The sequence below is a fragment of the Molossus molossus genome, unplaced genomic scaffold, assembly GCF_014108415.1.
Source record: "Molossus molossus isolate mMolMol1 unplaced genomic scaffold, mMolMol1.p scaffold_m16_p_13, whole genome shotgun sequence".
Classification (NCBI taxonomy): Eukaryota; Metazoa; Chordata; class Mammalia; order Chiroptera; family Molossidae; genus Molossus; species Molossus molossus.
Window position 1 is genome coordinate 81,761,005 of NW_023425348.1, and position 12,370 is coordinate 81,773,374.

The window sequence follows — 12,370 nt, forward strand, 5'->3', positions numbered from 1 at the left end:
TTCCCACAAGGCAAGATGATAGAAATGGTCTGAGCCTTTCAGAACCCTGGTTTTGTAAAAGAAGGAGACCAACCAAGCCAAGGTACGCATAGAGATTCTAGCCAAAGGTCACCCAGGAAGCGTGTGGGTGGGCAAAGTGGAGTAAACTCCATCTCCGGTGCCTAGAGCCAACAGGCAGAGAAAGGAGCTGGAAATTCGGACCTCTCTTCAAAGCCAAGACAGACACAAAGGCCACCCTGGGGCTCTCTGTCTCAGAAACACCACGTAACCTTAAGAAATCTCATTCCTTTGTTCTTTCTAAGCACCAAGGGCTGATACAGCCAGCCTGCCCCCTGCACCCTCCCAAAAGGTCGAGGTGCATGGGTACAGTGAGCCTCACTGGCCACTTCCTTCCAGGGTGTCCCCCAGGCACTCGGAATGCTGGTGGCTGAAAGACCAAGAGCAGCACCAAAGGAAGGGATCTTACTCAGGCACCAGCCTTCTGCTCTAACAAAATCTGTGGGGAGAGTGGGCGGGGCCCCGATACCATCCACACTCCATTTGGACTTCAAAAGTAGGAGCCCAGACCCTTGCACCAGAAGAGAGGGCAGTCTGTTCTGAGAGGGGGATGGTAGGAGAGCCCAGCCCGCCCCTGCCCGGCGCCGGCACCGGCACCGGCACCGGCACCCTGCCCGGCAGGCCCGCAGCCGTCCCAGGTCAGAAATCGTGGAGACTAGCCCACCAGTCTTGAGACACAAACACAGCAAAATGTCATCATGATCAGCAGGTTCTGTGCTAAAAAATTATAACTACACAGCATTTTCTCCAGTTCTGACACCTTTTTAATAGAAATCACTGTTTTTAGGAAACAAATAGCACTTTTGTAATTTTTTTTTTACAATGTTTCTTACCTTGATCTTAATTTAAGTAACACTAGGAAGACCTCAATATCTTTTATTTTTCTTTTTTAATTAAAAAAAAAGTTGTTGTTGTTTTCCCCAGATACAAAGATTTTGCCCTTGCATAAAAAACAGTGCCCCGAACGATGACACAGGACGCACACACTCACTGGACCTCACTGCACTATGATTCCTACTCTACCATGCAAGGTCTCGACTACCCTTAACTGGACTGTCAGCCTGAAAAACAGCTTTTCTATTCCTTATTTTAGTTTTTGTTACCAAAAAAGTAAAATAAACAACAAAATAAAACTTTTTAAAGAAAAAAGAACAAAAAAAAATTTAAAGAAAAGAAACGTCTCCATTGAATTCACACACACCTGGGTCGCGTGCTGCTTCGCTCAGGATCTTCTTATAAATATAGAAAGGGGATGGAGCTTGTTTTCAAGTAAAATCACTGATCCACCTTTTTTCCTTCCTCGACACACACACCCTCCTTCCCTGCCCTGGGCAAGGGCCAGCTGAGCCTGGCTCTGCTTGTTCTGAGAGGGAAGGAGCCCATCATCCACGGGACGCATGCCAACTTGCCAGAGCAGGGCAGGAACCTGGGGAGTGGTGGGCGCCCGCGGCGGCGAGTGCTCGGGAGAAGCACCTGGGGCTGTCCTTGTGTCCATCTCTCTGCACAACGTGGCCCACCCAGACAATAGGAAATACTGCTTATTTGATATACTTTTCCCACCCCGGCTCCCTCCCATCCCCTCCCCATCCCTCCTCTGGGCACTGGGGTTGGTTAAATCTCGATTTCCTTTTTTTTGGTTTTATAGTAATGAACTAGAAACAGGAAAAGCCCACACACTCTTTGGACTTGTCTTCTCTACCTAAACAAACGGCTCGGCAAATAAGGATCTGAAACCTGCTCTCCTCCCTCCGCCCGTCCTTGCTCCCCACCCAACAAAACAAAAACAAACCCATCGTGGCTGTGGAGGCTGCTGCAGGCACACACTGGTGTATAATAGAGAGAGTAAATATATTATTTCACTTGGCATGGTGCTGGCAAAGAACCTCCAGCTGGCACTATTTCATGTAACATGGTCCAATCTTTGCATGTACACACAGAATAAGAAGGATCAATTGGCAAACTCTGGTGCCGCCTGGCACAAGCATCTTCTCTCTCTCTGGAACCAAAGAACCAAAAGAATTCTGTACTTTCCAGAAGAAATCTGGCTTTGCTTTTCTAGAGTCTTCAGTGTTTTGCTCTCCTTGCCGCCGGGATCCCGTGGCTTCTCCTAGCAGGGCTCTGTTATTTAGTCTCTTCCCCCTGGTTACAGTTCGCTGTGCAGCTCTGAGAGGAGGGGGAGGGGGCCGGCGTGGAGGTGGCGGCATTGGCAGGGGGGGTGCAGTCCGGGCCATTGGAGATGGCCCCCACAGTGGCCTCAGAGTCTACGGGTTTGGAGAGGTCAATGCCGTGGATGAGGCGGATCAGCTGCTTTACCTTCTCCAGGGAGCTGTGCATCTCCTTCTGCCGGGCCAGGATGGTGTTCTTCATTTCCATGCATTTCTGCAGCAAACGAGAAGGGCGGCAGCACTGAGCCTGCAGCTGACCGACAGGCCTGCCAGCCTCTCCAAGTGAAAGATTCCTCACTGGCTAGTGTGCAGCCCTGAACCTGCTCTGCTCCACACTGGAGTGGGTGCTACCACCCAAGGCAGGAGCAGGCCCAGAGTCAAGAGAGAGAGGGCAATGACTGGTTTAAAAGCCAACTCTACTTGACACTAGGACTTTAAACCAAAGGTGAACTACCACTCTAATACTATGAAATAAAAGTCATTTTAAAAACAAAGTTCCCACAGCTGCGCTGAAGCTTGTTTGGGCAGGTATGTTTCCACTGTGCTGACGGGTGCTAACATACTCAGGACTAGGTTGGGCTTTTCAGAGCAGAAAACAAGCCAGGGGTATGTGGATTCAACCGGAGGGCCTGTCGAGGATCACTCGGGCAGCAGGAATTTAGAGGCAGGGCCCGGGCGGGACAGCGATGTTAGGAGAATGACTGGAGCCAACAGACCCCTCTGCTAGGCCACTCGTAGTCTTTTGCCCTCAGCCTCTCACACCTGTTGGCTTCTGTTCTAGGCAGAAAAGGGAGGTGAAACCTGCATGCCACGGCAGTAGGGTGGGGAGGGAAAGCAGGTGAGTGGGACAGCTCAACTGTCACCGAGTCCAGGACACCACCAGTGTCTCTGAGGGCTGAGCCACCTCACTCAACAAGGGCACCTACTCAATGGAAAAGAACTTGCTCCTATTGGGAGCAGCCTCTGATCTCTGTTGTGAGCACAACTCTCGTTCCCACCTAGACACGGCAGGCTGGGCAGTATTTACTTCCACACTTGTCTCCAGAAACCCCTCTTCCTCAGGCTGGTCAGGAAAATCCTGGAAATGCACACCGCTTGGGGTGGAAGAAAGGGTGAGAGGGAAGGGCCATGTGGATGGACCCACTAGCTTGGGCGACTAGAAAGTCTCATGTGTGGGGACCTGGTCTGTGCCTGCCCAGTGTCAGATGAGGCCCAAACACGCTCAGGAACACATGATGGTGGTGGCTACACTGCTGTAGCTACTAATCTACCTCTTCAGCCTGGAGACTAAAAACCTCTCTCTCACACCAAAACCAAGAGGATGTTCCAGAGCTTGGTTAAGGCACCATACACCAACTGGCCACCTGTGCCTGAGGGCCAGCTCTAACTGGAGGCACACCTTGCGCCGGCCCGGCTAGCTGTGTTGATAAGCTGAAGAATCGGGACCAGCCCTGGGAGGCCCACGGCTGTGCTGCACATGGAAAGCTCTGTCCCTTGGTAAGTGTCATTGAAGAGCTTACTCACACTTATAGAACTGCTGAGCTGTTTCACCTTCTGCTCTAATTGTTCTCGTTCCTGTTTTAAATCTGAACTCCATTTAAGTAATTTCTGTTTTTCTTCTTCTTTTGCTGGGGGAAAAAAAAGGAACTGTTTTTAACAATAAATTCTTTGAAAAGGCCACTGTGTTTAGAATGCCTGCCAAAGAAGCTATTCCCCACAGCTCCCCGAGCCCACAGCCAGTGAGCCCACAGCCATGCACGGAACCCGCCCCTGAACCCCCTCCCATCACAGCCGTGCTGAGGACTGTCTGTGGCCCGGGCCTGGCTTTACACGGACAAGACCTACTTCTCAATCTTCCTCCCCAAGAAAGTGCTACGCAACTTTCTACTTCGTTCACTAAAAGCTTTTCATTTTTAACTTCAACTTTCCTGTTGAAAACAAAGCTATACTTCCTTCCAGTACTTTTGTAAACTAGAGAAGATTTCACAAAAGGGGGCGTGGGGATTCTTTACCTGCTTTGTACGCGATATAGGAATGAACAATTGCTAAAGTTCCAGGCCACGGAATTGCTTCTTCCTTCTTTAGCATCTGAAAAGATTGTTAGGGTTTTACCTTGAGAAGGAGGTATGAACACATATCCCCATGTGATTACAAGCAAGGGGTCTGCAGCTGCTGGTAGGCAGAAGCCCAGGAAGGACGGGGACGGCAGTGCTGCAGAACACTGGTCTGTTTCTGGACTAGACAGTTCCGACAGCAGCCTGAGAGAACAAGGTACCAAGCAGAAGCAGCCAAGCTACCCGAGCCCTGCCTCAGAAAGAGGCTGAGCATGCCTATCTTTTCACACGTGTCACATGACCCCAACGACTCCCCAGCCAGAACCCCAGCATAAGCTGCGAGTCTGCACCCCACCGCTGGCAGTTTCATCCTTGACCTGCCGTGGGCTGCCTCTCCCAATGTTAGCTTTTATGTCCCTCCGAAACAGCCTGACCAAGGGAATTAAGTATCAGCTCTGAATACTAAAGTAAAATCTAGACCCCATGTGGACAATGATCAGAGGGTCACAAAGCTGTGACTGGGAGGGAACACAGAGAGAATTGTCTCTATTAACTACATCAGGGAGAAGTAGAAAGAGGAACAAGGTTGAAAGGGAAAAAACAGAATTTTCTCAAATCAGGATTCCAAAGAACTGAGCAGGACCCCAATGTCTGCTGAGCTACTGACCTTATCTATTTATTATTTATACTTTGCCTACTTCCAGAAAATATTTGAGACTGCTGATAATAAAAACATTAAGATACTTGAATTGTTGAGAAAAAGAAATCAGAAACCAAGCAGAGCCTGGCCTGTGTGGCTCAGTGGTTGAATGTCGACCCATGCACCAAGAGGCTGTCAGTTCGATTCCCTGTCAGGGCACATGCCCAGGTTGTGGGCCTGATCCCCAGTGGGGGGAATGCAAGAGGCGGCCAATTGATGTTCTCTCTCATCGATGTTTCTATCTATCTCCCTCTTTCTCTCTGAAATCAATAGAGAAAAAAACTTTAAATAAATAAAAGCAAAGTAATGAGAAGATAGGTCATTTCAAATAAAGGGAAGCAGTTAGGGTCTCTCCACCTGTACACACAGTGATCGCATCACAAACATGCCAGAAGACCCTGAGGTGTGGATGCTGCGCGGTGAGCACTGTGCTGTGAACAAGGAAGAGACTGCCCTTCCCCCAGACCAGAGGGGAAAGGAAGTCCTCCTGACGGCACTGTCTGTCTCCTCCTTGCCCCAACCCCTGTCTGACCCCACAGTACCTGGTCCTGACATCTGGGACAGATCCACATGCCCTTGGGAATTGTTTTCAGAGGAGGGTCTAGGCAGTCCAGATGATACACACGGGAACACGTGTCACACATCAGCAACTGACCACTTTTTCTGCAAACGCTGCAAAAATCCTCATGGATATCACCCTATGAAATTGAGAAGAAAGGTAAGAAAAAGGACAAAAAGGTAAAACGTGAGTGTTCACAGGCACATTCTGGATACATATAAATGTCGCAGGACAATCAGCTATGCCCCCTCTAACATGTGACAAAGGTATTCGAGGAAAGGCCTGCTGGCACGAGCCCCACCTGCCCCACACAGCCGAGGTCCCGGGGGCAGAGGCTGTGTCCTCATTCTTAGAGCAGACTTCCCAGGAAAGCTCTGTAGTCATCTAGGCCAAAATGAACTTTACAGGTGATAGCCCAGCATTTATTACACTTCGGTAGAGTCTAACTCTCAAATCAGAAAGTTTGAAGACACTGAAATCCGTTCATCAAAGTGTTCTAAGATCAATAGTATAAATAATTCTCATTATCAATCACTTTTGGAGGAAATTTAGAAGGATTGGGAAAGACAACAGACAAGAAATGGAATTTCACTACTCTGCTTGATCAGGAAGAAAAAACAAAGTGAACGTCAAATGGGAAAAGATTAAGTCAGGAGCCAATTAAAGTCATTAAATCAAGCTTTCTAACAAGAAGAATTTAAAAGCCAAAGCAACAGCTGACAATGTTCTCTCTTAAAACCATCCTATTCCCTGTGGAAGACCTCACCAGGTGAGAAAAGAGAGCCCCTCCGTGCAGTCTGCCTCAGGCAGGTCTGCTGGAGCCCTCCGAACAGGAGGCACCGTCAGGAAAAAATGCACATCTACTTAAAATGTGAAGAGGAGGCCCAGACGGTACGCCTCAGAGAACTGAGCGTTGTCCCGTGGACTGAGAGGTCCTGGTTTGATTTCCAGTCAGGGCACACGCCCGGGTTGTGGGCTGGATCCTGGGGGGGGGGGGGGGTGGTGCAGGAGGCAGCAGATCAATGTTTCTCACATTGAGGTTTCTATCTCTCCCTTCTTCTCTCTATAAAAATAAAAAATCAATTAAAAATATATTTTTAAAAATGTGGAGAGATAAACACTGAAAAACAAAGGTATTAACGGGTATTTTCCAGCAAGTCAAGGCCTGACCTTCCCCTCAACAGGATCGGTGCCGCTGACGCAGGCACCAGGGAAGGGAAGGCTCAGGGAAGTCGGAGGTGAGAGCCACGGCATGGACCAGACCCCTTTCCCTTCCAGTGCGTTGTTGTTTTAGATTTCTAGACCATTCTGCCAAAAGGCCTAATTCAGAAATTGTGCACAGGAAGCAATTCTTCCTTTCTATGCTCAATTCTTCCTTTCTATGGCAGGACCCCTCAACCTGCACCGCTGAAGAAACACATCTTCCCAGACCGCACCTCTCTCTCTAGGAAAGGAGACTTGCTCTAATTCACCAGGGTATCCAGCAGCCTAGAAAACCCGCTGAAAAAGTTGTAAGATAATCAGAGTGTAGGTGGATTTTAACCTTTCTGAGCAAGAAAAGGTTACCTCTGGGCAGTAAAAAAGATACTTGGCACATGTGCAAAAATACTGCACAAGAATGCAGCCGGACAGTTCAAATTCCAGGCACTGAGAGGTAAGGCTGCATCCCCTGATTAACCTTCTTTCACTCTTAAAATCAGGCTGAGGAGTGCTCCTCTCTAGAGAGTTAGTCTTTCTTAAACTTTAAGCCTAGTGCTGTAAGTCTGCATCTTTATGAAGTTTGTAAATATTTAGGGTTTCAGAGAGAGTGCTTTACATGAACCATATATAAAATTAGCAGTGATGAAGCACATGAGACAAACTGGATGTTTTACGCAGAGGGATTTGCTGGGTAAAGAGTTCTGTTCACTTCCCTTTGCTCCTGAATGAGGAGACAGCAATAACATCAAGAAGTAGAAGGTGGAGAGCACATAAAATAAATGAAATAATTTCTTTCCAGTTGCTAAAGGAAAAAAAAACTTCTCTCCTCTTTACATGGTCCATAACAGCAGTTCTTAATCCTTTTTGGTGTCAGGACCCCCTTATACTCTTAAAATTACGAAGGACCTCAAAGAGCTTCTGTTTATGGGAGTTAGATATACTGGTATTTACTGTGTTAGAAGTTTTAAAACTTTTAAGGTTTGAAATAATTATAGAATCACAGGAAGTTATAAAAACAGTGTACTGAAAAATTTAAAACCCCAGCACATACAGGTACACTGTCCATTAGCCATCAGAGTGATGGCATCTTCATGTCATCTAATGTCTGGAAAGCTCCACTGTTTGCGCTTAAGAGAATGAGAATGAAACTGGAAAAGAATGTTTTAACATTATCATGAGAATTGTTCTGATTTTAAGGACCCTCTGAAAGAGTCTCAGGGACCCCAGGCAGTATGTGAGAACTACTGCCCACAGAAATGAATATGAAAGGGTAAGACATGTATTTAATCCACACAGAGTTGGTTCTTTGCTTAAACAGAACAGAGGAGGTCCCACAGCTGCACCGCACCAGGTCAATAAGCTTAGGCTTTGGTGACTGACCAAATTATTACCGTAAATCAAACAGTAAGCTGGAAGATGGCTGACCCATGATTTTGTGCTCGGAGCTGAGGACAGATGGTTTTTAGAAACACCCTGATTGGCCCTGGCCGGTTTGGCTCAGCGGCACAGCGTTGGCCAGCGGACCAATGAGTCATGGGTTCGATTCCAGCCGAAGGCACGTACCTCAGTTGTGGTTTGTCCCTGGCCCTGGTCAGGGTCGTGTGGGAGGCAACCAGTCGATGTGTCCCTCTCGCACTGATGTTTCTCTCTCTCTCTCCCTTTCCTTCCCTCCCACTCTATCTGAAGATAAATAGAAAAATATATCCTTGGGTGAGGATAAAAAAAAGAAAGAAAGAAAGAAACACCCCGATTGTATTAAATGCAACTTCATCATTTGCTTAAAAACATTTGTATAACTATGTCAACTTATCTTCCCTTCTCATAAAAGTGATAGTGGCAACAAGGTGCATCCTGAGGATAGTGCCCGGTTGTGTCTTATAGAACCAGGTCCCTCCAGACAGTTATTGATCTCCAGGAAATGCCTGCCTCTCAACTGCCACTGCGTAATTCACGTTATCGGGGTTTACACCGCCCAGCAGCTAATGCACAGAGCCCTGTGTGTCGATTTCAATAACTGCCACTGTTGAGATACTGGAAAAGTAGAAATCAATTATCTCTAAAAAAAACCATTCCACTAGGTTTCACCTAGGAAGTTATCAACATATTTAGTGGTTTCAGAAATGCTTCCTTTTACCTTTAGATTTCTAAAAAAACAGTGTTTGTATTTTAACACAAAAGCTTTTAGTTTGTAATTAGATCTAAGAGGATCCTTTCAAGAAAACCATTTTATAAACCCCCTCAGCCAAAAAAATCACAAAAATAAAAACACCACTGTTTAAGAAAGAGACTCACATGCAGAACCATAGAATCATCTGTCCCCAGCACCGTGCACCACCCAGGGGTGGGGGCAGCCCTACCAAGCAGCTCTGAGCCCACAATCCCTTGGCAATGCTTTAACTGGGAAAAAGTTGCGAACTTTGGTACCACCTAACAAGGTTTCTAACAGGGACTCCTGGTGCTAGTTAACAGGACAGACAGAAATCCTGAATCTATTACTAATGCCAAAAGTCAGGAAAGCTGGATAAAATGCTGAATATGGAGAGCAAGGCTGGGTCTGTAGCCTCCAACTACGATTGAGGAAGGAAGCCTGTCAGAGAAGAGAGCTCCTCTATGACCTGATCCTCCAAAGATGACACTTCCTTTGTGGTTTCCAGAACTCTAACTCAGGATCTGCACATGGTATTCTTTTGCGCTTTGGAGAGGGGTAGACCTTTCAAATACTAAGAACCTGCAAATTCAAGGAATATTTTACCTGAAGGTGATCCTAAAGACAAGCTCTGTGATTCATAAACCTGCTCGTCCTGTCATCTCCATACATTGACAGTTTCAGCCTTCTGGCTGTTTGGGCCAAAATCTTTGGATTCACCTTTGACTGTTCTTTTTCTCATACCCCATTATCTAATCCTGCTGGCTTTTCAAAACAGATGCAGACTGACCACTTTTCTCCAGCTCCATTTCTACCATCTTATGAGGCCGAGCTAGTATGGGCCCCTCCTCACCGCTCCCCCTGCTCCCATCCTACCCTCCCACCGCCTCTGCTCCATGTTTCACACACAGCATCCTTTTAAAATTCAAATCGATTTTGCAAACACCTTGAAATAACAAATGCAGGCAAGAACCAGCAAAGGATCCTAAAACCACCAGGCAACAGTTTGCTGAGGAACTAGATATTTACACAGACTTAGAGCTGTCTCCACCAAAGGAAATAGGCAACTTTTCAAGTGGAGACATTTGATGGAATTGATTTTAAGAGATGGAAGTTAACATCACCAGCAACGGGACAGACTGATGACATGTACCTCCTGCTGTGATGCACGAGAAGGATTCACCACGACGTATTTAGTGTTCCTAAAAAATGCATACCTCAAATCTGTTCTTGAGGAAACCATTGGATTATCCAAATGGAGGGACACTCTACATAGCAGCTGGCCTATCTTTTAAAAAATATCAATGCCATGAAAGACAAAGAAAGGCCAAGAAGCTGTTCCAGAGTAAGGAGACTAAAGAGACAATAAATGTCAAGAGTGATCTTGAACTGGATCCTGGAGCAAAAAAAATTTTTTTAAATGCCACTAAGGCAATAATTGAGACAAAAGGAGAAAGCTGAATATGAATTGCATAATAATATTGTATCAATATTAAATTCCCTGAATTTGATAACTGTATTGTGGCTATATCAGAGAACATCTTTATTCTTCGGAGATATAAACTGAAGTATTTTGTGTGAAGATTCATGATGTCTGCAATTTCTTCTTAACTAGTTCAGAAAAAAAAGTGTGGCCCTGGCTGGGTGGCTTAGTTGGTTGGAGCATCGTCCAGTACAACAAAAGGTTGTGGGTTCAATTCCTGGTCAGGGCACATACCTAGGTTGCGGGTTCAGTCCCCGGTTGGGGTGCATACTGGAGTCAACCAATCAATGTTTCTCTCTCACATTTCTCTCTCTCTTTTTCCCCCTTCCTCTCTCTAAAAAAACATATCCTCAGGTAACAAGTTTTTAAAAAGTGTGTGTGTGTGTGTGTGTGTGTGTAGAAGAGAGACACATATGTGGCAAATGGTAACAACTGGTCAATTTAGGTGAAGGGCATACATGTGTTCCATGTATTGTTACTGAAACTTTTCTGTAGCTTTGAAATTTTTCAAAATAAAAAGTTAAAAAATCGTATCACACTTTTACTCAAAGTCCTCTAGTGGTCTATTTCACTGGAGTAAAAGCCACGAGGCCCTGCACCACCGACCGTCACCTCTCCCACCAACTACATCCTCACGGCCCAGCTGCCGCGGCCTCTTCCACGGGGCACACGTCTACCGCAGGGCTTCTGTGTTGCTGCTCTCGCGTGTGCCCCCCTCCCCATCCGAGAGGCTTTCTCTCGGCACTCCTCATAAAGAGAACCTCCTGCCATACTCGTGTTCCTGATCGGTCCCGTTTTTTTCACAGCACTTATCACTCCCTGACATTATATGTTCATCTGCTTACCACCTGCTTCTTGCCATGCACTATGAGCTCCTCAGGGCAGGCAGCTGGTTTTGTTCCATGTTCTGTCCCCAGCCTCAAGAACAGTGCTTGCTTGCTTGCTCAGCAGAGCAGCATTCAATAAGTGTTGAGTGAATTCACTACTTTGTAAATGCTCATTTAAAAACTTAAGGCACTATTCATTCTTTAGATTCTTCTTACTGTCTGAGCAGCCCTGGGCAAAATTCTGAAGTTGAAAAACTGAAAATGGTAGAAAACTACATCTCTATTCTGATTTTTTTTTTTTTTTTTTTTTTGCATTTTTGCCCCACTCTGATCCCTAAAAAAGTTACAATAAAGAGATGACCAATTACAAGATGTTTTAGAACTGCAGAGCTGAAACTATGAGAAGCTAATATGAGGACCTGTACAACAACTCAACCCTTTTTCCTGACCCAGGTCTTTACCCTGGGGAATCTGCATTGCTGACACATTTTCTAAGTCGTCTAGAATACTCATGGAAAATCTTTCATGCTAGAGTGCTCTAGAATACTAAACAGTATTGTTACTGTGATAGTTTGCATAGGGTTTAGTAGCCCTTTAGGACATTCTTGAACTTGTCCTCAACCTCAGGGAACAGTTAATGACTGTTTTACAGATTGGAAAAGCTAAGGCCCAGAAAAGTGAATTGCTCAACATCACAGTTTCTACAGACAGAGCTAGAAATCAAATACTAGTCTGTATGATTTAAATTAAGCACAATTCTTAATCATTTTATTCAATAACCAGTGCACAGTGTAAGCCTAATGGGATATTATTTATATTTAAAATTTTCATTTTCAATAAAATAACTGACTAGCACACAAAAAAAACTCAGGGCCCTGGGTACACTCCTGCAGTTTCTGGGTGAAGGACTACTGAGCACTCAACACTTTTTCTGGGACCTGTTTCTAACCAACTCTGCCGAATACAGCTGCTTTACAGAAGAGTTTCCCACTTCTTGGATTCCCCTCGACGCAGGAAACAAGTGCTAGGGGAACATACACCTTGTTCATCGTCCCCACCTCCAAAACAGTGACGACAGAAACCTGCACACCTTTTAGTGACATGGGCTAGCTTCCCACCACATCCCCCTGCCTGAGATCATTCACGGCAACATCGAATCCAGACTCCAGAAACTCTACT

The 12,370-nt window shown here is 46.0% G+C and overlaps 1 protein-coding gene across 2 annotated transcripts in view; it reads right to left on the reverse strand.

Annotated features, from left to right (window-relative positions):
* Nucleotides 1–798: 798 nt before the first annotated feature.
* Nucleotides 799–12,370, reverse strand: part of PHF21A (PHD finger protein 21A) — a 170,709-nt gene continuing 159,137 nt past the window's right edge. For both annotated transcript variants that reach the window (XM_036259785.1, XM_036259783.1), the window contains 4 exons: nucleotides 5,519–5,674; nucleotides 4,235–4,310; nucleotides 3,747–3,850; nucleotides 799–2,436 (listed from right to left, as the gene is read on the reverse strand). In XM_036259785.1, the coding sequence (XP_036115678.1) occupies nucleotides 2,179–2,436; nucleotides 3,747–3,850; nucleotides 4,235–4,310; nucleotides 5,519–5,674 (594 nt within the window). In that variant the 3' untranslated portion in view covers nucleotides 799–2,178. The remainder of the gene's footprint in view (nucleotides 2,437–3,746; nucleotides 3,851–4,234; nucleotides 4,311–5,518; nucleotides 5,675–12,370) is intronic.